This window comes from Tripterygium wilfordii, chromosome 5 (assembly GCF_013401445.1).
Source record: "Tripterygium wilfordii isolate XIE 37 chromosome 5, ASM1340144v1, whole genome shotgun sequence".
NCBI classification, from domain to species: Eukaryota; Viridiplantae; Streptophyta; class Magnoliopsida; order Celastrales; family Celastraceae; genus Tripterygium; species Tripterygium wilfordii.
This window is the reverse complement of record NC_052236.1, coordinates 10,423,778-10,449,566: the sequence shown is the minus strand read 5'-3', so window position 1 is coordinate 10,449,566 and position 25,789 is coordinate 10,423,778. Positions and strand designations below refer to the sequence as shown.

The 25,789-nt window shown below is 37.5% G+C and overlaps 4 protein-coding genes across 5 annotated transcripts; 1 reads left to right on the top strand and 3 right to left on the bottom strand.

The window, feature by feature from the left end:
* LOC119999025 (TBCC domain-containing protein 1) lies at positions 1-8,051 on the top strand. The gene is made up of 9 exons (XM_038846513.1): positions 1-531; positions 1,809-1,949; positions 2,430-2,810; positions 4,070-4,174; positions 4,496-4,636; positions 6,046-6,249; positions 6,466-6,558; positions 6,759-6,870; positions 7,596-8,051. The coding sequence occupies exons 1-9, from the start codon at positions 46-48 to the stop codon at positions 7,637-7,639; spliced, it is 1,707 nt and encodes a 568-aa protein (XP_038702441.1). The 5' UTR covers positions 1-45; the 3' UTR covers positions 7,640-8,051.
* A 671-nt stretch (positions 8,052-8,722) lies between these two features.
* On the bottom strand, positions 8,723-11,514 carry LOC119998257 (outer envelope pore protein 16-3, chloroplastic/mitochondrial). Of its 2 annotated transcripts, XM_038845538.1 has the most exons (3): positions 11,359-11,514; positions 10,366-10,720; positions 8,723-9,122 (listed from the first exon to the last, which is right to left on the bottom strand). In XM_038845538.1, exons 2-3 carry the CDS (start codon positions 10,694-10,696, stop codon positions 8,971-8,973), a joined length of 483 nt encoding a protein of 160 aa, XP_038701466.1. In that variant the 5' UTR covers positions 10,697-10,720; positions 11,359-11,514; the 3' UTR covers positions 8,723-8,970. The 2 variants fall into 2 exon arrangements, with proteins under 2 accessions (XP_038701466.1, XP_038701465.1); XM_038845537.1 differs by lacking the exon at positions 11,359-11,514 and having other exon boundaries at positions 8,784-9,122; positions 10,366-10,728.
* A 712-nt stretch (positions 11,515-12,226) lies between these two features.
* LOC119998613 (protein STRUBBELIG-RECEPTOR FAMILY 2) lies at positions 12,227-18,765 on the bottom strand. The gene is made up of 16 exons (XM_038845952.1): positions 18,672-18,765; positions 17,999-18,140; positions 17,830-17,901; positions 17,667-17,732; positions 17,452-17,523; positions 17,293-17,364; positions 16,808-16,879; positions 16,644-16,709; positions 16,503-16,568; positions 16,071-16,399; positions 14,787-15,046; positions 14,416-14,681; positions 13,948-14,092; positions 13,384-13,523; positions 13,149-13,305; positions 12,227-12,673 (listed from the first exon to the last, which is right to left on the bottom strand). Exons 1-16 carry the CDS (start codon positions 18,763-18,765, stop codon positions 12,488-12,490), a joined length of 2,205 nt encoding a protein of 734 aa, XP_038701880.1. The 3' UTR covers positions 12,227-12,487.
* Positions 18,766-20,490: 1,725 nt separating this feature from the next.
* Positions 20,491-24,270, bottom strand: LOC119998894 (squamosa promoter-binding-like protein 9). The gene is made up of 3 exons (XM_038846368.1): positions 23,303-24,270; positions 21,388-21,527; positions 20,491-21,280 (listed from the first exon to the last, which is right to left on the bottom strand). Exons 1-3 carry the CDS (start codon positions 23,671-23,673, stop codon positions 20,664-20,666), a joined length of 1,128 nt encoding a protein of 375 aa, XP_038702296.1. The 5' UTR covers positions 23,674-24,270; the 3' UTR covers positions 20,491-20,663.
* Positions 24,271-25,789: the final 1,519 nt, after the last annotated feature.

The window sequence follows — 25,789 nt, the reverse complement described above, 5'->3', positions numbered from 1 at the left end:
GCAACTCTCATTCTCTTCCCACTCTAATCCCGAAGAAATAAAGAAATGAGCGACACCGCCGAGCCATTAACGTGGACGAGCGACCCAAGCTCGAATCCCGCTACGAATCCGAGTACTCTAATCCACCCGCGGCGAGAGCCTTTCGAACACGGGCTTCTCCCAATCTCGAAGCTCATCTTCCCCGACCCAGCTCAGTCCCTAGCCCCGCTCAAGCAGAAATTCTCCTCCACCGGTCTGCGTGTCAACTCGGCTGCCCTCGCCGACGCGCTACAGATCTCTGTGGAACATGCCCACCTGGTCCTCGATACCCTTGCTTCAGTTCTCCACTCCGATTCTGACCCACTCACCAAGGCGCGCCCCGACGAGATTGACTCTGTCGGTGCCGATTGGCGCGATCTAATTCTATTGCTTTATGTACAATCATATAAGAAGCTATTGCCAAGAACGCATAAGGACGCCGCCGCTGTTGCCGATGTTTGGCCTTCCACCTCAGCATTCGATGGATACTTATCGGCGTTGTCACCGCTACAGGTGATTTGTTTGTTGTTGAATTGCTTTGTCTTGTCAATTGATTGGGAAAATCTGGTGTGCTCATGGGGTAATTGTCTCGAATTACGTTGGATTTGTTTGGATTAGCTGAAACAGTAGTCGAATTGTTTTCCTCACTTGTCTTATAACATCTTTTAGGGTTTAAGTGGAAATGTGGATTGGAATTGTGATTCTGAATTCCTGATACAGTATTGTTGGTTTTGTGGCTACTGAATCGGAAGTGCGTGTATGCATTAAAATATAGGACTTCCAATTTAGGCTAGGTGAAGTTGCTGCGTTTTATGACATTGAAATGTCTAGACGAAAATATTGGGGCTTAATTATTTTTCCCTTTGGCTTTAAATGATATTGATACCTACGGGTTGTTCCAGCGGTTGCATTTAGAATGTAATTAGATATTCAATCTCCTTCTTAAAATTGGGGCTTATAGTTGTTGATTTTCATCTGGATAAATGTTATATTTGCTAGACTGTTTGTCTGAGCTATTTGCATTTTGGGGGTAAGACCATTTTGTGGCAAGTGGTACTTCTAGAAGCTTTTCTTAGAGCAGAGTTTGTTTTGATAGTTGAGTGTCAGTCAGCGCCATGTTTATTTTCTGGTTTCCTTTCCCCCCATCTTTTTATTAGTGCTATCAATGGCAGTCATCATCAATCTCTTGCTCTTAATCTTCCTCATTGTTCTTCACTGGTAGAACCATCTCTCGTCCCGTAAGTAACCTCCTAAATCATCATTAATTCCTGACATATCCTTTTTGTATGACTATTACTTTTATAATTAATTAGTTACTGCAGCCTGCAGGATTGTGAATACTTTTGGGTGCAGAACGGTCAATGTTAATGCAGAATTGTGACTACTACTTTTATTAATTTGGGCGGGTGGGATGGCTGTATTTTGGTTAAATTATAATTTTGGGAGAGCTGTAGTCTACTATTTTGTAATTTTTTTTCAACTTGATTTCAGTTGAACAAACATTCTACCTTCACTTTATAGTTGTGCATCATGTTGTAGAAGAGTTAGAAAGTCTCTCTTGCAAGCTTTTGACCTTAGTGTTACTAGGACCTAAGGTGATGCACCTTATTGTGTAACACAAATTTTACTTTTAACCTTCTACAGCAACTTAATTTCTCGTTAATATGGAATTCCACCATGTTTGTCAATGTGCTTATTTTCTAGTCATTATTTTACATCATTTCAGAATTTTGGTTTGAGTGCGTCACTTTTGAGGTAGACTTAAACCTCTGTGTTTGATTATTTTGCAGCTTGTGCGTAGCAATAGTCGTCGTTTTATGCCTTCACAGGCTGATGAAGAGGCTCATCAATTATCCTATCTACAAAAGCACATGGCTAACATCCTCTCTCTTTTAGCAGATCCTGTGGAGGGAGAAGGCGAAGAATCCATGGTTTGTATACTTATTACATCCTGTAGTTGATTGACTTTCTTTTGCTTCTTTAAGTGGGGCACTGCTGGTAAGCTAGATTAGGATTTAGGATTAATAATTCAGATATCTAAATTCCAAGGTAATGACTCTTAGTCTGTGCCCGGAGAAGTTTATATAATTTGTGGGTTTTCTAGCGGCTGCACCCATCGTCTGTGACTCCGTTTTCATTATGGATGAAAAATTTTGTCAAATTTTCCTTGCCGAGGGGTGTATCATCAGCTTTATAGTTCTGCCATGTTTAGCAGGAACCTTTTTTTTTTTTCAGGAAACAGAAAAATGGAAGGAAAAAAGGATTTTGACCTTTCAATGACTTTCTACTGTTGAACTTTACTTTCAGTGACAGACCATTATTGCCTGTTTATCTCAGGCTTTTGTAGTATGCATGTGGTTGTTAGTATCTTGTGGGCGTTGATTTTATTTTATTTGATACCACTGTCGTAGGTTTTAACCGTGGAAGGATTTGAGCACCTGGGATTTCTGATGCACTTTGGTGACAAGGGATCCGATGGAGTTCCCTTGAGCCAAGCTACTTCTTTCTTTGCAAATTCAGATCCTGATATGCCTGCTATACCTATTCCTGCTGCACAAGTCCATGATTGGATCTCACAGAATATTGCTGCTGCATTGGAACATATAACTGAAAATGTTTCTGCAAAAGATAACGGATCAGCCAGTGCTTCTGATCAGGATATTCTCATGGCTGATGTCTGCACAAGTTCCATCAAAGCATCAACAAGTGCTAAGGGTCCATGTTTTATTGAAGGCATCTCTAAATCATCATATGTCAAGCAGGCATCCGATATAAAAGGTTCTTCTTTAAAGGTAGTCTTGAGGTGCCTTACGTCTTGTATTGCTGTATGCCTGTATCATTTAAACTAATTATAAATAAACTTTGCATCTTCAATGATTGAGGTACTTTTTTTAGGCCTCTATAATTTGCTATTTGTATTAAACTGTTGCTCCTAATACTTCAATTCATTATCTTTATCAACCATATCTGACTAGATTCTCAAGTATAGATTTCAATTTGGCATCAAAGCAAACTCTACGACAGAAGGAAAAATATTATGTAGAAGTTTATCTTTTATAATTTGCCAGCATGTGATGTCGTTGGCCAATTTCTTAATAAATTGGGTTGCAGAAATTCTGGTTGTAAAAATGTTTCATTTTTGGTGTTCTTTCGAGGCATTTACTATTGGCTGTGAAACTAGACTTATTATACTTGAGATTAGTTGACCTTTGAACTTGGTTCAAGATGTCATATTTCAGAACTATAATTAATGTCGGTTAGAGGCTATATTCTGCACTTGCACTGTCATTACTGCCAGTCCCTTGAGAGTCCTATATGTTAGTTGTCTTATGTTATGTGTTGTCTGTTTTTTTTGGTATAATTGATGACATCCCTCGACCTCTAGGTTTATTTATTTAGTGACTTCTTAAATTCAGAATAACTCAAGCTTTTCACCATCAAGTTCTTGCCCTTAAAACCTTTTGGTGTTTTTTAGGTGAAATAAAGTGTGTGGTTCGTATAAACAATTTGAGGAATTAGTTGAAAAATTCATATCTTTTGAGATAAAGGTTCGGTTGATGATGATTTGAAAAAAATCATATATTAATGAAAGACTGAAAAGGAATAGAAATTTCTGCCAAAAAGTATCGCACTTTTTTCAAAATTAGATGTGTTGACTTTATTGATCAAGAAATCACGGATTTCAAATTAGGAATCCCCAGTTACAGAGTTGCAAAAGAACTTAGAAATATTAGTCGTTGAGAAATCGACACAAGAACAGTCTCAGAGGGTGAATGAAACTTCTGTTTAATGATACAATCATAAATGCTCTGGTTCCTGATTTAACTTCCTTATTTTGACCTAAAGGCATACTCTTGGGCCTATTGATCATGACAATAATCCTCGTCTCAAGGTGGTGTTTTTATGTCTTCATTACTGCATTTAGATCTTGTATAACTTGATTTGCAAAGGTTGCATGCTCTGTGTATTTCACTTGTCAATTGAGATATGATTGTTTTTGGGGTTTTAGGCCTTTCAACAAGAAGTTTTAAGAAGTATTTTATGTTTGCAGGTTCTTAATTGCCATGAGTCTGTGATTTATATTTTAGCCCCTCTCAGATATGCCACTATCTATGGATGCTCGGATGCCACTATAGTTCTTGGAGCCGTTGGTAAGGTAAATAAAAAATTATGAATCTTTTAAGCCTTTTGCTTATGAATATTTCTGTATCTAGTTTGGTTAATATTTCTTTCTCTTGTTAAAGATGATCATTAATTGATATCCTACTCAAGTTATGACATTTATCTAGTGCTTTGAAAGTCAAATATTGGACATATATCTGTTTTCCTGATCTGGTTTCTCCGTTTCATGCTCCTCATGATCATTGCGTCGACAATCAATTTGTTGATATGATGTTTTGTTTTGTACTACATGCTTATTTTTTCTGATGACATTGATTTTGAAATATATCTTATATGCAACTGGTGTCTACTACAGGCTGTAAAAGTTGAACACTGTGAACGAGTTCATGTGATTATTTCAGCTAAACGTATCTACATTGCCAATTGCCGCGAATGCATGTTCTTTCTAGGGGTTAACCAGCAACCACTTATTGTTGGTGATAACCATAAGCTGCAGGTGAGGTGTCACTATTCACAATGGTCATCATTTTAAAGCTGGCTGGCTGGCTGTGCTGTCTTGTTATTCTACATGATCAGTTTGAGTTACAAAAGTTTTCCAAGATGTTCATGCATTTTATTGTTACTTTGAATGCATTTATATAAGATATTCTATATAGTGGTTGTATGTTTGTGAGGTGTGAAGATGTTAGCTTCATGAGTTTGTGTACTGTAGGGTGTACTTTCAGTAGTCATTAGTTACTAGCTCCTTTCCTCTAGCAGTTTTCTCTAGCTTCTGATATTTGTGGTCGACACTGGTTATGGTTCCTGTTTAGGACAAGGAACTTTTAAAAGGGTATTGGAACTTGTAGCAAGGCTGCTATTTAATGAAATGCAATAAATGCTACGTTTTCTTTCACTTTCCTGTGTTACCCCTGCTGCCCCGCAGAAAGAGCAAGCATGCACAAAATTCCCTGCTGTGGAAAGCTTCTGAAAACTTTCCTGAGCGCCTTGTAAGAGCATCCCAAACAATGTCCATATCCCTACATTTAAGGAATATGGTCATACAACATGTTCCCCATCTTCAATCTCCTTCCTTATATCTTTCCTTAGATCCATTTATCTTACTTAAAAGTAGGGAATGTAAAACGTGATTCCCTACATATTAAATAACTAATATCTAACAACTACTTTTTAACATTCTCTTCCTGACTTTCTGTATTATTTAGCATTCTCTCTCCAACTTTTAGACAATCTCACACTCTCTCCCCTACTTTTACAATTTGAAATATAATTGTCCCCTGATATAAGGAATTAACATGGAGAATCATTGGGTAAACTCCATTGTGAATGCTATAATGAGCAAACTTTTCATAGGGAGTCTAGTTTGAGCTTATCAAACTCATTCAAATGCTTATTGCACCTGTACTAGTTTTTTTTTTGATTTATCACTATCCATAGGATCTTCGTGTCTTCTATTTTTGTTATTATTAAGGATATTGATTGTCATTACAGTCACCATCAAAGCCTCGAAGGATGTTGATCCATTCTATATTTGATGGGATGAAAGTTCTTGCAGTTTGTACCATGACACTGCAAGAGAATTTTTGTTTCATATTGCAATGCAAATAGTCTCTTTACCTATAGAATGATTGTCGTGTATGTGCATTTGTTTGGGGGTTCAAGTTGTCAAAACTTATTATTACATCTGTGGTTGGATTGCGTTGAAATGATTGGAACTCAAGAAGTGCTTTAAGGCTTGTTGCAGGTGTTTCCCCAATCTCATCTTCTTTTGAATGAAACTGCAGCCTTAACCATTTGAGATGGTTTTTGGTTACAAAAAGACTATTTCTTGTGCACTGCTATCACTAGCATCTATAGATTCAACACTCCTTTAGGTTCTTTTCATACCCTGATATTTTTCCTCAGATAGCACCGTTCAATACATTTTACTCGGAGTTGGAGGAGCACATGGCGGAGGTAGGCATTGAGGCAACTATTAATCGATGGGATGAACCCTTGGCGTTGGGAGTGGTTGATCCACATGATTCATTGTCTCATCCAGCAGGTGTCTCTGATGTTCAAGCTGAGTCTGCCACACGCCTAGACCCGGACCAGTTCACTAACTTTTTGGTGAGTTTCTATGTGAAGTTTTATCATATTTTGGCAACAAAACTCGATATTGCATATTTTGGGTTTTAACGTTCTCAACTGATTTTTCTTGAATATCAGTTGACTCATGCTTGAACTGAAACTCCCGGAATGGTGTGGATGGTGATATCTACATCTTTGGAGTTATTGTTACGTTTGTTTACCTTGTTCATGTGGTCATTTTTTCTTGATGTGCAGATTCCAAACTGGTTTGGTGGGGAATCTCATGGGTCGACAAAAGAAAACCCATTTCAATTACCAGATGCTTATATGGCATCTCAGCAAAAAAATGTAGGTGCTTGATTGCAAAACAATGATTGTGGGTTTGATATATTGTTTCAGCTTCTGTGTTTTCTTTTTGTTAAAAATGATGCTTTTCAATTGTTTTTTCTATGTAATTTTTGTTTAACTTTCTTTTTTGAGCATCGTTCAAGTTTTAACTCTCTTGATTTTTAGTTTGATGAAACATATGCATGTTTTTCAATGTCCAGTTGAAGAATTTAGGTGAGATAAAACAGTCACTGAGAGAAGCACCTCTTGAAGAAAATCGGAAGCGGGAATTGTCATCTGCACTCCACGTATTATTCAAAGACTGGTTATATGGTAATGGTTTCCTTGTTGAATGTTTCCCTCTTTTGTTTTTCTTCTGGTGGAATGCTCAATGAGACTTTTTTTAACATCATTTATACACATCACAACAAATTATCATACATCTTCAAGTTTCAATCATTTTTTCCATGTTTTGGACATCTTTTTTGTTCATGTTACTTTCGACATTCAGTAAACGGTTGCAGAAGCATGTTTTGAATTCTAGGAGACTGGCACTCTTTATGCTCATTCTCACATCCTAGAATTTGGTCTTCTTGATTACAGTGTCAGAATAAAACCAACATTTTGTTAGTGATGATAGACTGCACATTCCTGTTCTGTGATCATCCATCTGCTTTGTTCTGAAATTATCATCAGAAATTCAGCATCATGCAATGAAAGATGACACTGCAGTTGCAAGTAAGCACAAGGAATGTGCTTGCCAATTAATATTGAGAAGCACCTGTTTGTTTATGATAATATTTTTGGTGAAAGCACAATTTAATTTTAAGAGGCTAACAAAAGTGAATTTCCCTTTTGATTTTGCTTTGAAATTCACTGATTCTATATCTATATGTTTTTCCTTCTTTGCTCATTTTAATATTGGAAAACATCTATAAGGAAAAGCTTTTCTGTTTAGATTGTGATACAGTTCTGTAGTACTTTCTAAAGATTGCTCCTTTCTTAGGAAAATGGTATGGCGATCTGATGATATTTTTCTTGTTGAAATGGTATGACAGCTTCAGGAAATATTCGTCAGCTTTACTGCCTACAAGGTGACTGATGTAATACTACAATGCTGTGGCATGTGTTCACAATAGTCAGGTGTTCTTTCTTTTCCAACCTTAATCAAGTTCCTGCCCACAGGCAGCTGAGAATCAACACTTTGTACTTAGGAATCGCCCACATTTATGCGTTGACTCTGGTGCACATAGCATACCATCGCTAGTCTCCTGTACTATTTCCTTTTTTCTCTTGAAGTAGAGAATATTTTCTGCTGTAATATCTGTTAATCTAGGTTAGCAATTTTTTTTTTTTATTTTTATTTTTTGTTTGCCCCCTTCTTGTGGGTCTAGTAGCGATGCAAATTTATTACATTGGTATTTTTTTTGCTTTTAGCATTCCCTTTTTCTATAACTTAAGTGGTGCTATTTCACTTTTCATTCTTTGAATGGATTTGTTTCTTCATTAAGCAATTTGGAGTACCGTCGCAAGCGTAGCGCCAGATAGGGTGACTCTGAATGTTGAACTCTGAATTTTTTTCCCGTTAATAAAGCTATTGATTAGGCGGAAACTAATGCGTTAATGCTTCGGGGGACCATGTTAGTTGGAAATAATATTAACTCATCTAAACGTTAAACTGCATATCTAACTCACATCGTAGTTTTGTTCATCCAAATTCTAAACTGCATATCAACTCACTTAACTTGACATGCCAAATGCTTTTTTTTTTTGACAAACCACAACTTTTTACCTCATAATACCTCACCTCATCAAAATATAAAGCATTCTCAAACGGACACAATGTGCTCTAGATCTACATTCTACCTATTTAGCCAACCTTTTGTTTTCATATAAATTGAGTTGGACTCTGGATAAACTCTACAAACTCAAACATATTGTCCGCTTTGAATCAAAATTCTCACGGATTTATACTTTCAGGCCCAACATCCTTACTTAGGCCCAAATAATGGGCCTTACTTAGGCCCAAAGAAACAATTTTAAATGTGTTAGGTTATGGGTTTTCCTAATCTATTATCGCTCCTCCCTTAATTTTTCCAATGTAGGATCTTGTCACAGTATCTGTACTTTCAAGGAGTTGTAGCTTAACCATGAAATTCAGACCACTATTCCAACAGGTAAAATCAACACAATAGAAGCTGCATTCATCTCAAAAAGAGTCTCTGAGACATAACCTCCAACAGAACTTTCACAGAATGAGAAAGCAAATTTTATTCAAATCCATCAAGGCTCTAGGAATTTTGAGGCGAGAAAGAAAAACAATACTAAGAGTACGAAGATATCTCAATACAAAAAACATACAGAAAGTTTGGGAAACGGTTATGAAACTCCGGTGGCCGGTGTCTTCTCTTCCTTCATCACAGCAGCAACAACTTATGAATCTGCGATGGATCTTTTCTTGGTGTTGTAAGGGTATAATTCCCTGCTACCATCATCCTGGAATACCTTTTGACCCCCTAAATCAATAATTGCAGAAACCACTGCAAAAGATGCTCCAGCACAAATACCTGTCGTGATGCTCCTCGCTGCAAAGAGGATGATTACATTAACCATTGTCATCAAAATGGCACCATTACGGCATTACCAATATGATTGAATATTATAGGCAAGGACTCTGAAGAGACATAGCCCATAAGGCTGAATGAAAACCAGCAATCCAATTACCTGTAAGAGACACCCAGTGTTCTCTGTTTTTTCTTGACAGGAACAGTTACACAATAGCAGCAAAAAATGAGTGCTCGAGTACGAAAAGGACGAGGAAAAAAAGTAAAAACTGGTGTCTGGATGTCTAGAAGATCCCAGAAAAAGAAAAACAATGACTGATGGTGATAAGGAAAGATGACCAAGTAAATACAATACTAGAACTCCTTGTTAGGAGCATAGATCACCTTGCATTCATGCATACTATATAAGAAAATAAATACTAGAACTCCAAGTTAATAGATAGATCACCTCGCACTCATGCAGACTAAACGAAAAAGTAAAAGTCCTAACCTAAAATGCATCCAGTACGAACATAATGCGAGACCATGTTCAGCGACACTTACTCTTGTGCTGCTCACATTTTATTGCTCCTTGTTATAAAGAAAAACAAACAAACAACTCAGTTACTTCCAAGCAATATATGTCCAGCAACCCACATTTTCAATCAACATAAGTAAATGGTGAGGCTCTACTATACAAATACAACACAACAGACATTTTGCCTCAACCCTTTGGTCAATTAATACGTGCTAAGTAATAAATAGATAAATAAGCAAATCATAAACCTATTCACTAATTTTTATAGTAATTATTCAACTGACTCAAATGAATGACTTAACAATAGGAGTTAAATAAAAGTAAGCGACTATGCAGAGATAATAGTGAAATATCACGCTCTTTAGGATCTATGCAACACAAATAACCATAGACCTTAGGCAGTTAAGATTATTTTTCCAAAAACTAAAAAATGGTGAGTGCAAAATGGGGGAAGAAAACTGAAGCGGAAATCAGGAGCAGTCACTCGGTTAATAACCAGGACCCTTAGCAAACTCTGAAACCCTGGAGACTGAGTTCCTCTCCAAAAATAAGAGAAACTGTTTTGGAGAAAACTATCAGTATCACACAAAACTGGAAATCAGTACAAACTGAACATGGGCATATAAAATAAAATTTCATAACTCCATTCCAACGAAGCGATAGCAAACACAATCCACTTTTGAGAAATGTAATGACATCAACTCTCACCAAATAGAAAACTTGCATCAAAATGAACAAAATCCACACCTTTAGAACCGTGAACAACAGCACCAGCAACAAAACCACCTACAGCTCCATTAATCATGTCTTTCTTCACCCTGTAATTCTCCAACAGCTGCTCAACACCGATGTAAATTCCTCCAATGGCAGCAAATCTCACCCCACAATTTCCCATCATCTTTAAAGTCCTTATCAGACCAGGAAGTGCAACCTTTCTCTCAACACGAGGCACATCATACCAGGTAGCAAGAACAGTCCCCCAAATAGTTCCCGCAGCCAAACCCATAGTTGCCCCTTTCATTGTTTTAATTAACGGTGTATCTTCGTTATCCCACTTCATATGCTCTGATGGGTCCATGGTCTCCTTCTACAAGGTACTGATCTGAGAAGTCAGGAATCAAAATACCAGTAGTCACTCATTTGGCCTCTTAACCAGGAAAATCAGCAACCCAAGTTGCAATGATTTACTGGCATTCCACGAATTCTTCTATAAGCTTAATTGCCAGGTTGACAAAAACCCATTTATCATATACCATGTCAGCAAATACCTCACACTGATAACAACATACAATTTAACTGTTCTTTCAGAAACAACTAAGAAAATACGAATTAAATAACCGTTTCAATAGTAGGGTTTATTCTTGCTTTTCCTTCCTATCATTGTTGCAAAAATGAAGGCAAAGGGTGCATATGCCAACAATCAAAGAGAGCAAACAAAATAAGAAATTCCAAATTAATTCACATCGCATATTATAAAGGATTTCCCACCACCGTTTCCAAACAGAAATTGCACACAAATTAAAACCCATAAGACCAAATACCAAAATTAAAAATTTTCCATACAAACGCAGCATAAAAGACGAACGATCCTATAGAGAAAGTATTTTTCTGATAAGTAAAGAATGGTTATTTGCTATTTCAAACCTAGATATGGCTGCAAATGATTCATCCAAAGTGCGAGTAGGCCAATAGAGCTAGATCTACAAGAATGTTAATCGAGAGAGGACTAGAGATTATTACCGATGCACCTTGCGATTTGATTCGACGAAGACGATATCTGTAGAAGACGAGTAAGGTAAGCTGCCCTGAATCAAAAATATTTTGGTCTATTCACAACAAACGGTTTCAGAGAGGTCCTCCGCCGCTCGCTAGCGCCTAGCTGTGCCTTCCCGAGTGAAACATGTTTACCATATTGCCCTCCCTCTTTTATCTATTTACCCTTAGCAGGTCCATTGGGCCCAGAAATGGTTACGCCTCGAGGCTCGAATCCAAGCCCATACCCGAAACCGCGGGAGCTGAGCTGAACAGTGATCTCTTCCAAACGAAACGGCCAATTTCACCACTCGATGCCTAAAATCCTTCCGGAGAAAGTGAAAAATTTTCTCGGAAAATGCAAACTGCGGAGGACATTCGAAATCTCCCCATCGACCTAACTTTTTCTTATTTCCTCCACGTTTTGGTGGAGATGGTAATATGAATATTCTATCGCAGGAAGCAGCTCTTAAAAAAACCAAGGAACTGAAGAAGCTTTTCGAGTGAGAGTACGTACCCTATCTATCATCAATGTTTGATGGAAGGCCTGTTAATATAATTGGAGAAATCATTCAATACCCTCTCAAGTAGTGCTAGCATGTAAACTCTTGGGCCGATCGATGTCAGAAAGGTTGGTTTCGGGATTTGATTTTCAAATTAAAATGATAGCGAAGTGAGTCTGAAGTCCCTATATTTTCTTTTTATCTTTTCCTGGATAAATAATTTTTCTCATTTTTTCTATACATGCTCATTTGTGCTGAGAATGATTGAATGCATCATTCAACAGTCTCTGTTTCTCCTGAAGAGGCAACACAGACTATTGAATCAGACGAGTGTAAAAAAACACAAACGCAGCATGGCTATTCAAGTCTTAAAGAGAATTGGTCTAATGGGATCAAAATCACTACTGTAAATACCGCACAAGAAACACATTCTCAAGCACGCTGGCTACGACTGAAGTGGCCTTCAGTGACCCTAGCCTGAAATGCTCAGCAGCAATTGAGCTTAATAGTCACAGCATTTCCAAAAGTTACAAGAAAAAAAATGCTGCTGTACTGATTTCAGAATGATTCAACCTAAGCAAAATCAGCTTCAGTTCAGCTGATTAGTTACGAGATCAGACAGACAAAAAGCTCACTGTGGGTGAGGCCATGAAGCGGGTGTGGGTTGAGCGAAAAGACCTTTCAAATGGATCAACTTCAATACCATCTGCCACACTGCTTTTTGCTGATGCAACTCTCTTTAATAGACGGGTGAGAGATTCCACAGTTTCAGATATCTGTGGTCGAAATTCCTTCTCAGACTGTTATTTCAAAAGCACAAATAATTTGTTAACTGCTCTCCAGAAATAAAAGAAGAGGAAATATACATGATCTATTCTTGAAACTACAGATCGGTTAGTGCATCATAGGTTCTTATTTACGTGTCTACATTGCATGCGTGTATAAATTCTAACAGAGCCAAGGTCAATGCAAAGACCAACTTTAACTCTACAGTCACCAACTAATCGTCAAAGGTTTCAATTGAAAATTAAGCAAACTGCAAGCTTTGATTAGTTTCAATGTACAAGCACGAGGTTTAAAATGAGCCTATTGAAGAGATGATATTCTACAAAATAAATTAAGCTACCAAAAGCTATAATCTCACCTTCACATGATACAGACATTTAAAACTAGATCATCATAAATTTCTTCTCGTGAACCTAAAAAAAAACCAATCTTCCATCCAATATGCTATTTGCACACCTCATTCATTTTGTATAAAAGTGATGCTAATACCTGAATACAGGGGGAGACAACATCAGCAAATTGGGAGAGACACCTGGAGGAGAGCGTCCTCTTGATGCTTGGATCAACCATCTGTTCCAAACTCTTGCCATCATGAAGCTGGGATGAGGCCCATTTTACTAAAGATTGCTCTTCTCTAGGTCTTAAACTGCATTTGGACAGAGACAATTAAAAAACACACAAATATTGTGAAATTTTGGATAGTGAAGGAGGGCATGAACCATACGCATCAAAAGGTTTCCTTCCAGTTAATAGCTCCAAAAGCAACACCCCAAAGGCAAAAATGTCACTCTTTGTGTTGTCACTTCCTGGCTGCCCATGATCAGGTGCAATGTAGCCAGTGTCCCCAAGAGCAATTTCAGAAGCCTGTTTGCATAAATGAAGAGTTCGTTTAGTATTTCTTTTATTTTGCTATTTTTCCTTACAGATATATTATATGTATATGAAAAACAGGCAGCTTACACAGAAAATACTTGCGAAAACAGAATTTAGAGCTTATAAAGTGTATAAAGAAGTATTTTGGTATACAGACACTTTGAGATCTTGCCTGAACATCCATATCAATAAATTAAGAGAAAAAGGGAGAGAGATTCAGCTAACTCCATACAGAACTTATAAGCCATAAGCATAGTGAAGAAATCTTTCAAAATTTTTACAGCATTGGCTAATCCTTTCACCTTATTGCTCATTTTAAGGTGGCAAAACAAAAAAAGTTTACTGAGATGAGTAAGCTAAATCAAAAGCTTGCAAAAAATTGTACAACGTCACACTTATTCATAGAGGTACTTACCCGAAGTTTGACACTGTTGCTTGCAAGGGGCTTCAAAGCAGCTAACCCACAATCACAGAGATGAGGCATAAGTTCTTCATCAAGTAAAATGTTGGCAGCCTTTATATTGCTATGAGCAACTGGAGGTGATGAGGAGTGCAAATAGCTGAAATAAATCATCATGAGAGAAATGGAAATAATTAAAGCCCGGGGGGAAGGGTGTGGGCGTCATTCCTTTATTGGGATGTCTGGTGCCTCATAAATCTATCCACTAGTACCGCAACTTGGGACAAAAGATTTTTTTGAAAGGAAAAGAAATTTATTCAAAGGCACCAAGAAGGTGCACCAAATTACAAGGACTTAAGGAGGCAATACAAGTAGCCTCAAGAAGGTTGTTACAGGAGCACCAAAGCTTTAAGGTAGAAGAAATACTCTCAGTAATAACAAAAGATATTAGACATTAAAGAGAGATATTTGAAAAATACTTACTCTAAAGCTCGAGCAACACCAAGGGCAATACAGAGACGAAGGTTCCAGGACAATGGTTTGTATGCTTGACTATGCAGAATGTTGTCAAGGGATAAATCACTGATATACTGATACACAAGAAGATGCTGTCCATGTTCTAGGCAGTACCCAAGAAGTGTTACAATATTCGGATGCCTCAACCGGGATGCAGTGCATATCACGTCAAAGAATTGTTCTTCTTCATGGAAAGACAATGAAACCATGTTGATGTTCTTCACAGCCAAAATCTGGAAATGAGAGAGAGAAACAAGTCATGGTTAGCTAACTGTGAGAACCAGTTGGAATTTTATTTAATATAAATTTCATAATGTTTTTTTACGTGTATCGCATACCTGACCAACAGGAAGCTCCGCTTTGTAGACAGAACCCAAAGATCCCTCTCCAAGAAGATTATCCTCACTAAAACTGTTTGTAGCTGCTTGAAGCTCTGCCACTGTGTAAATTTTCGCACTTGCTGGGAATTTGTAATTGTGAGAGAAACTTTTTCTTCTAGACATTTTCTCAATTCTATTATGGCGATTAGGAGGTATAGGTTTTTGGCCCAGAATAAACGGAGAAACAACAGCTAAGATTTGTGGGCTTTCTTCAGGAGCTGTAGATGATCAGACTTCAATGAGCATTGAAAAGCAGGAGACAAACCTCATCTATTAACATTCTGTTGCAGTTGTACTTAATATTGGAAAGATGGAATGCGCTATAAAAGGTTGATAAAGAACCATATAGAAACCCAGGCATAAAGTATACTAAATGTTTGGTATAACCTATATTAGAACATTAGTTACAAATTTGAATTGAACATTGCGGTTCCAATGTTTTTGAGTTGAATTACTAGAACAAAAAGCATGGATGTAAAAAAAATCATTCGTAACAAACTAACAATAGAAACACAAGAATATAGTTTCCATAGATAATAGCAGAAACTAAGACAATTTCTCTAGGGTTAAAACTTCCCATCCGACTAGAACAGCAAGAGAGTGTCAGAAAAAAGAAAAATGAACTTTAAAAAGGAAAGATTCCAGTTCAGGTGGAGTATGAAAATTCTGTTGATTGTCTAATTGAACAGAAGAAGAAATATTCAAGTGGAATCTGATTCTAATCCAAATTCAAGGCTAATTTCGGATTTCATAAATTGAAATAGAAAATATAGAGAATTAGGATGAAAAGGATGTAAAATCATTCGGAAAACAGTCATAATAAGTAGTTCAACTTACAAGATACCATAGTCCGTAGCATCTTTGTGAGTTAATATACTTACCATTGGATTTTAACCAACATCTCCAGATTTGACTTGTGAAGAAAAAAAAAAACACTCACGGCTGTAAACTAATATTCTGACCACTGGGTAAAGTAGGTTAGTTATATTACACAGAGAAATGCCTGCTAATAAGAGGATAAACACAAAAGGGCTTCCAAAATACTTGTTAAGCTAATATCACATTGGAAATATAAGAGAAGAGTGTAACATCAAGTGATCACACTATAGTTGATCTAATATGATTTCCCCAAGTTATGCATCAGTAATGGTAATGGGTAGTATATCATAGAACTTGTAAGTAGAACTAGTGTTTACTGATGGCCCAATTAAGTAAATATACACCTAAATAATGCATTCTCACCTCTGGCTGTACTGATTGGAAGAGAATGCATTGTGCTATTGCTGCTTTCGAAACTTTGAAGCTTTAGCGCACGATAGCGTTTAATGCGGAATGCAATAATGAGTGCGGCACAGGTTGTTAGGAGTACTGCCCCAACAACCATGCAAGCTATTCCTCCAGGGCCCATCCTTTTCTTCCTGCGTCCACCTGCCTGACTAGAGGGATAGTTCTCAATGGCACTCGACTGAGTTGTTTGGGGACCAGTGAAATTTTGTTCCATGGTTGCATTATCCCAATGAAAATTCCATGGCGGATAGTTTGCTCCTGTATGGAATCTATTCCCATCAATCCTAATAAGGGGAAAAAGAGGAAGATAAAACAATGCATGAGTTCCTATTCAAAGGAATCAAAGCTGGCAAGTGAAGACACCTATCTTGAAATCTGTTCACCTACCACAAATATGGTATTGACTGAAATTGGCTTGGAATAATTCCACTAAAATGATTTCCTTGGATATTCCTAACATCAGAAATATACAAAGAAAATCAACTTCCAAACAACTTAATTGGTAACCAAAAAGCTGAATAAACATACAGGTGAGTTAAGGGAAGATCAGCCAAGTAGATAATTGATCCAGTGAATTGGTTGTTATGTAAGAACCTGCAGGGTAACAAATGAAAAACAATACAATATTGTTTAACAATAGAAGATGCGATCACTCTGAAAGTTGATGTTTGATCAACTGGCATAAAACTCACAGTTCAGTAAGATTAGTGAGAGATCCAAAAGAACTCGGCAGATCTCCTGTGAAGTTATTGTATGACAGATCCCTGTGGCAACATATTGATGTTTCTTTAAAAAGCAGAAGAATAATCATCAATAATCATCACTTGGCATGAAATTCTACACAAAGCATGATCCAGTGACAACAACTTGAAAGATGAGCAATGGGCAAAAACACGAAGGCCTGGGCTGGAATGCACAATGCATGTTCAAGATGTTCAACTGGATCATAATTTGAAGTGCAGAAGTCACTTGAAAAAAAAAAGAAAGTTAAATCATTTGATGAAAGGTAAACCAATTTGCTCTTGACCCACTCATACCAAAGGATGGGTATACCAAAAAGAAGTTTCAGAACTAGTCCACAGTCTCACAGTTACAGGTTCTTCATATAGTCATAGTTTCCTTTAGATTCAAAAGTTAGAGCCAAAATGGGAAAAGAAAAAAGGGTGCAGAAGCATACATCACTTTTAGACTCTCCAAGCCTGTGAACACATTGCCAATGGGTCCAGCTAATAAATTGTGGCTTACATTTCTGCACAATAACAATTGTTAGCATAGCCTGATAATAAATTGGGAAAAAAATTCAGAAAAGTAGGCAGTCAAGGTACAAGAAACTCACAGATGCCGAAGATACTTGAGGAGTGATAATGAATGGGGTATATTTTGGGTCAACTCGTTGAATGCCAAATTTCTGCATTCATTTTTAAAATGGATAAATGAAAATAACATTCAAGATAGATATATTCATCAGATATATCGTCGACGTATTATACACTATTTATAGCACAGAAATTCATCAGAACAGGGGAAAAAAATTAAGAACAGCCAACTTACATATTAGTGGAATTAGGGGGTAAGCCATATGGAATTTCGCCCTGAATGTTGTTACAGCAAATGTCCCTAATTTTTAACATAAATAAAGAGACATATTAACGAATTGAACAAAAAGTGAAACCTCGTAACCTAACTTGAAATCAATTTAAGCAAAAGTACTCACAGGTGCTTCAAGTTATGAAGATTCTGGAGCTCGCTTCCCAGAGTCCCCCTGAGGCCTAGCCCGGGAAGTTTGCTATATAAGGAGATAAAACATGTTATAGTGCAATCCACCAACAGAAGGTCACATTGTGCATGGTTAATTGGAAGAAGGATACGAGAGCATTACTTACAGGTGTATAACAGATGATCCATAACATGAAACTCCAGTCCATGATTCCACACATGGATCCCCACCAGCGGACCTCCACCCCTTCAGCTGTGGCGGGTTGTGCAGGGCATTGTACAGATCTTCAAGAGCTACGACTGCGGAAAGATGAAAGAGATCATTTTTTGTTAAAACATAATAAAAAAATTATCTGACGGACGGGGATAGTGAAATTGCACGGATTACACGTGGCAGTAATCTGATGGGCCCACGAAATAGCGAATCAAACGACAATGCGATATGTGTGCCACGTGCTGAGAATTCTCAGCAATTTAATGTACACTAGCACACTAGAGAAATGCCTCGCGTAATAAACCTTCCGTATTTTCCCGCCAAAAAGAAACTGCAAGAAAAAAATGTTTTTCCCATCTTCTATTTGGATTCCGAGAAAAGAAAATTATTTTTGTTTACTTAGTGAATTATTCTACCAATTTAAAGTTTTAAAACAATTCTCTTCAATTCACAAACTCCTTAGGTTCCCGAAGATGGAAATCTTTATGAATCGCAATTTGGTTTGTTGCTTTTTCTAAATTTTCTCGGCAACCAAACAGGAAATCAAGGAAATTTCAACTAGGAATTTACATAAAGTTGCAAAAGAAAATGATTAATCACAGAAAGCTATAACCAACAATTATTACCATCAAGCGGATCTGTATCTGCAGAAGCCTGAGAAGCCAGAATTGCCGAGAAGACAATTACTGTGAGATACCAATTTGAGCACTGTTTGGCCATTTTCTCGATAACAACGATAGTTGCGAATTAGTATTTCTCTCCCTGCTTTTCTGGAACATAAGAGAAAATCGCAAGGTGAGAGTCTCCAGAGGAGCGCATGTAGAAAAGAATGTTTGGTTGGCTAGAAAATGGAGGAACAAAAAGACACATTGAGGACCTTAAAATTTTTGCCACCGAAATCTCTCGACATTAATCTTGGCAATTAATCAAAGGAAAAGTTTCTAAGCAAAAGAAGATATCACAAGACTCATAAATTCAGAGACAGAAAAAATGTTAGCACCTGCAAATATTTTAGCGGAAAATGAACTAAAAATCTTCCAAGAAATCATTTCGATTGAAATGGTAAGAACTGTAGGTCGTACAGCATAGTCTAAGAAGACCGAGAAAATGCCAGAAAGTGAGGGAAAAGATTCAATGCTATGAACAAGAAAGACTCAAAAACGGTTTCTGGGATACCTTTGCAGTAGCTGCTCTGTATTCGACAGTTTTCAAAGAGACGGAGAGTAAGCGAATTCACAGAGACCGTGCTGTATATGAGGAGAGCTTTCTGATTCTTAATGATCACGTCAGCAAAAACCGTTATAATCGTTTTGTGTGCTACTTGGGCTGAACGCTAAGACCTACAGAGCCCGGTTCATATGAGTCCCACCCTGTAAGCTAACTGGGCCCGTATCTAGTTCCCTTCTTTTTCTAGGGTTTGTGGCTTATGGGCTCAAAGACAGCGAAGCCCGATAAACATGATACTTTACTGGGCCCATCTCTCGTTCCCTTCTTTTCTAGGGTTTTTTCGCTTCTAGTTCTGGTGATGAAGGTTATGGGCTCTTTGGGCTGAACCGCAAAGGCAGCGAAGCCCATTGAAACATGAGTATCCCACTTTTATCCTAACAGGACCCATCGCTCTTTCCTTCTGTTTGCTGTTATGAACGGCACGTGTTTACGAAATATTTACATGTCTGAACCTTAACCCGGATTTCATTTTGAATGTATTTAATTGACCAAACCCGGATCAATTTAAATCCGGACAAGTAAACTAGACAATAACATAATCTGGGTTAAGTCCTGACAAGTAAATCGAACACGATTTTTGTGTTTAGACTTGGACCCAGTTTTTAAATTGAACAAAAATTTTGTGTTTGGATCCAAATTTCAGATATGTATCTCATGTCCAAACTCGGTTTAATCCGGATCGGACAAATTTGATCATTTAGACTAGACAGAGTTTTGTCACCCGTATCACTAATACCCATAAGCGCACCTTCTGTGCCGATTACTCCCACCGAGCCCTCATGATGGCCGAATCAAGAGCCAAGTACCAATGAAGCAGAAAAAGAAGACGAATATTACATGGGAGACATGGGCATTAGTAGGGTTGTTTTTCAATTTTTTCTACAAGAATTTAAACGGTCAATAGATTATGGATAACTTTTTCTATTATTCAGTCAGTAATCACTAATCTTTTGAAGTTTCTATTATTCAGTCAGTTATCACTAATCTTTTGAAATTAACCGACCAATCGATTCATTTTGGGTAATTTTCTAACAGCCCTACACCCCAGTTTCTACTTCCGTGCAGGACAATACATAGAAATCCCATTTTCAAAACCAGTATAGACATGGCCATTAGGCTATAAGCCTATAACTATGAGCAGAACTGTAAGCATACTTAAACAATCTTACGTTCATCGCAAACAGTAGATAACAACATTGGCTAAGCTAGTCAAACATCACAAGCCAAGGCCAACCCTTGCTCATAAGTTTCTTTTTAAAGTAGGAAACACAAAAACAACAGCTTTGTTTGGGTAAAGCCCAACAAAGGCACAAGTTTTGCCTGAATATTCCATTCCGAGCTTGTTTATTTAAACTAAGGTGCTAGTGATAACAAAAGGAGGCACCTAGATCCTAGAGTGACCAGTGCATGTGCGGAGCGGAGTTGTCGTAAGCCCTTGAATCCTCAAGATCAGAGTAGTGTCTCCTACCATGTTGAGACAACTCCGGATCAACGGGAAACTGGCTGTTGAGACCCTGTGAAATTTGACCCAACCCCAGATCAGAGCACATATCGTGCGAGCTGCTACCTTCATTGACCTTGAAACCCCATGAGATGTTCGGGAAGGAGTCGTTTGCTGCAACAACAGATGTTGATTGAGTAAAGGGTGCACCTTCAGCATTCACCAAGTCGTTCACGCTGATATCTGGAGCTCTGTTCCTAGAGCCCCATTGTTGATTTGACAGAAGAGAGAGAGCACAGCTTGCATCAGTAACTCCGTTAAATCGTCCACCACTGGAGATTCCAGGGCTGGAAAAACCAGTTTCAACTAAAGAACTTTGAACGAGAAGGTCAGATGGAGGATCCTGAGAGTTGTTCTGCCATGCATGTGGAGTAGACCTTCCTGAGACAGTCCTTTGATTGCCAGGCACAGGCTCAGAAGATCTCAAGGTCGGCCATGCATCCCGACCTGAAAGCCTTGGGTATGCACTAAAGTCGACGAGAAAGCTTCCACCTCTGCTGCCGCTCTCTGGCAATAGAACATTACATTAGAAATACAAGCAAAAGGAATTATATCTGATTGTAGACAGGGCATAAACCAGGACACTAAATGAATTATTAAGAATGGTGACCTACCAAAGATGGAGGAAGAAAATCGTCCATAACGAGATGCCAATAACGATCCAGGTGGAGGCTTTCTTCGACGTTCATTATGTCCAGCTAGGCGCCTGCGGCAACTTCGTTTTCCTTGGTCAAATTCTGGGAGTAGATGAAATCTGCACATTTGATAAACAAGCTACTAATTTTGACAGAAGAAAACATCATGAATGTAACTTTTCAACTAAAATAACACCAGAGTTTCTCGGGTGCTAACAGATCACATTTCAGAATTGAAAAAAATTGCGCCACTACTGAAAACAATTTTAGTACAGAGCTACCACATCAAAAATGACAGATCCCAAAAAGCCTTGCTTAACAAATCCATCAAACTCCGAACAAATATAACTTCAAGTAAATCCCAAACAAATAATAAATCACTACACAACATCAAACATGATGAAGTATGCATATATCATTCAATCATTCAGTACTTACAACAATGGATGCTAACCTTGAAAGAGTAATCTCAGACCTAAACTGATTTATCGAACAAGAAAAACAGCTGCGCAAGTTACAAATGAAAATCAAACAAGCCCAATGAACTAAATGAATATAAACAAGGGATAAGATTAATATCTCCTCCAAGAGCATATTTTTGAGCTCCAACTACTACTAAAATTAAGAGAATAAACAGAAGAATAAATTATACAATTAGATTATTTTTGAAAAAAGAAGTGACGAAGGCTTATGATCACACCCTCTATCTTAAACTCAGTAAACAATGTTTTATTATACTGAGTTATTGACACAGCTATAAAATTACAAGTGCACAAACAACACAATCTCAGAGCTTCTAGTTAAGAGCTTCATGACCTTTAGCTCACGGGGAAATAATTTTACCATTAGGTCACAGGTCTGGCCCCAACTGGACATTTTAGCCCCAAGTAAGACCGACAAATTTTTTTTGCAGATCGTGCAAGGTTTTCAAATCATATCGTTTAAAAGCAATCAACCATGACAGTTATCAGCATAAACAACTTCAAAATGTGACCAACCCAGCAGCAGTCACCCTGATGGACTAGTTATTGAGCTATGGAATGCACGCTCTAACTTACAAGAAGAATGAATGTTCTAAAATTAATACAATGGTCCACGGAGTTGGCGGTGATCAGACCAGGAAAGTTAATATTTAACCCAATCGCTCATTTATGGTGTTCTAATTCATCAGCTGCAACTAGAAATCCCGAGACAATTAATCCTTAAAAGAAAATAACCAAGAAAAAAAAAAGGTGCACATGTATATTTCTCCATAGAAGACAAGAAGTAAGTTTTGAAGCATCACATCATAAACCTATCAATATATTCCAACCTCAATAATGAAAGACACCTTGTCCACGAGAATCAAACCCGTAAGAATGCATCCAAACATAAAACAATACCAAGTACAAGTTTCTGAACTAAACCCACTCAATTTATTGGACACACAAACTACACAACTTACCCAAATAATGGCAAATTATTGAACAAATCCAAGAAAAACCAACCACCATATAGAAACATACAATCACCAAAATAGCACTGAACGCCCAAGTTAGTCATAAAAAAACCGACCAGCTCGCTTATAAAGAAAAATTCATCACCACCTTTTCTAATGCAACATAATTACATAAATTCACAACCACATCTAATCAAAATCGACAAAAATGCATTGATACAAATGCTACAACCCCAGGAAAATATAAGGCAAAATACAACCACAAGAAAATATGAGATAAAAGGCCACCAGAGTTAAAACCAAACCGGAAGCATTATTGATACAAGATTATAACGCAAATGCTACAAACAAAGAAATTAGATGAAAGGTAAGACCTTGAAGTAATTAAGTGTTGCAAATAAAAAATCTTAAGGAAAAATTAGAAAAATTAGAACTAAAACAGGGACAAAGAGCTACCGGCTACACTGCTGACAGAACCTCTGCTCAAGTCCAGCAACAATAACCTTGGGAGATTTGGAGTGCATTCCGCAGACTTTATGCCTTGAATAGTAAGCCTTAGCATCACTGAGATCGACCATACAGCCCTCAACCTGGCATCTGGGTGGCTGCCCACCTTGCACTGCACCACCACCCCTGCCTTTCCGGGCCGTATTACCCGACCCCGAGGACGACCCAGTTCCAGCCTTGGACGGAGCCCCGGCACCCGCATCCTCAAAATAGATTTTCTTACCAAATTTCAAGCCGTTCAGCGACTCAGTAGATGAGTTTGGGGGCGAGGAAGTGGATGACCCTCCAGACTCGGTCATATAGCCCGAACCCATTTCCATGCGTGATATCTAGAGCCCCTTCATGAGGATGTTGTGGGTCATCGTACAACTTTACTCTGAATGCGACTGTTACTACTATTAGAGCCTAGAGGAGAGAGAGAGAAAATGGGTTTTTAGTGTAGGTAGAGAGAGCGAAACAGCGATTGATAGAAAGCAGTGAAAAAGCTGAAATCTGACACCAACCCATGGCCCATGCCAGCGAGCAGTTACTGTGTATACACACTGACTGATTAAAACCCACGCTTCTGCTACTCTCTCTTCTGTCCATCGATCAAGAAAAAATTGAGAAAAGGGCCAAAAGGTTCAGAGGAGAGAGAAGTTTTACATTAACTGCCTCGTTAATGGAGCACTTTCACTTGGAAGCTCGTTAAACAGAGAAAAAAAAAAGTTTTGGGAGGGAAATGGGTCTCTCCGTATCGGAAGGATTCGGTACAGGTTTGACGTATGGGAGCATCATTGCTTATTGAACTAAAAAGTCCGAAAGACCCCTCTTGCATAGAACTCGAAAAACAGAATCTTGAAAGTACCAGTACTGCTCATCCGTGCATTTTCGTCCTGATTTGGTTAATTCGTTGTCGAAGAGATCTCCAATCTTCTCCACAGATGTTGAGAAAATGGAAGACTGTTTTTCTTCTCTCGTTTGGCGTAGCTGGGCAGATAAAAGGAATAAATTTTGAAATGACCCCTGAATTTTCATAAATGTATCAATTTACCCCTTAAATTTCAGTTAGGATCAATTTAACATCTCAACTTCTAAGACCGTAGTCCGTTAGTCTTTTCGTCTATTTTAACTTATGTGGCATATTTTTCAATTAATTACATGACATGTGATACATTATCAGCCCATTTGGTTAACCATTTTGGACCACAATATATGGTTAAAATAGCATATATTGTTTAGCTGCACCAAACAGCAATTTTCAAACACGAATTCTGATACACTTTTATGACCATATTATGACATTTTTGAAATTGTCCAAAGTTGAACGATTCTAAGACAATTTTGCTACCATTTTCCTGTTATGCCCGTGATTTTATACTGCATTGACTTTAATACCCTCTCTTTTCACCTCTCTCTTCCTCTGATTCCCTTAAGATGAGTTGTCTTCTGACCAGAACTTCTCCTCATCGGCGTCTGGCCGGACCTTCTCTTGACTTCTCCCTTCCTTTTCTTCTCTCAATCAGATCTATCGACATCTCTCGTTATCGCAAAACACTGGGTTCTCCTTTGTCACAACATCGAGTGCTTCGTCACAGCATCTACGATGGTCGATCGGCGTGCAAATCGATTTGGCTTCGAGGATGACTGATCTGTAATTGAAGTCACATTTGAGAATGAATGATCTGAAATCGATTTGTCTGTTTGAGATTTCCAGCTCACGCATTTGTAGTGACTGCGAAAGTGACGGCAACGTAGGTGTTAGTTTTAGTTTTTGTATAAAAGACCTAATAAAGAAATATCTAACTTATATTTCTATTTTATTAAATTATTTTAAATTTTTATTATTATTATAAATTATTTTCTATTTAGTTTAATTTATTACAACTTAAATACATAATACCACTATACGTAATTTACACAACTATTTTAACATTATATATGTTACCAGTAAAAATAGCACCAAACATTTATTAGTATTTCAAGAACCATATATGTTACCATTTTCTACCAACATATATTATTTACAATATATGTTACTATCAAAATTGTCTATCAAACAAACCCTATAATATTTTTGGGATCAATTTATCTCATATAATTACAAAACTCGATAATTCAAATCCATGTAAATTGTTATAACGTATCAAATTGCACAATATTTTTGAATAAATTAATTTTGATGTCATGTAAGAAAAAAACAAACTGCCACGTCAATTAAAATAGACGAAAATTTTGTACATGGATTAACGGACTACAGTCTTAAAAATTGAGGGGTTAAAATGATCTTAAATGAAATATAAGGGGTCAATCGATCATTTCACTAAAATTCATTAGGCATTCCAAAACTTCTCTCCAGATAAAATAAAAAGTGATTGATAATCTTTGGTTCTTGTGACAGCACTATGTCTAATCTACGTGATGTATAAATAAAGAGATTAAAGTAATAACTTAATC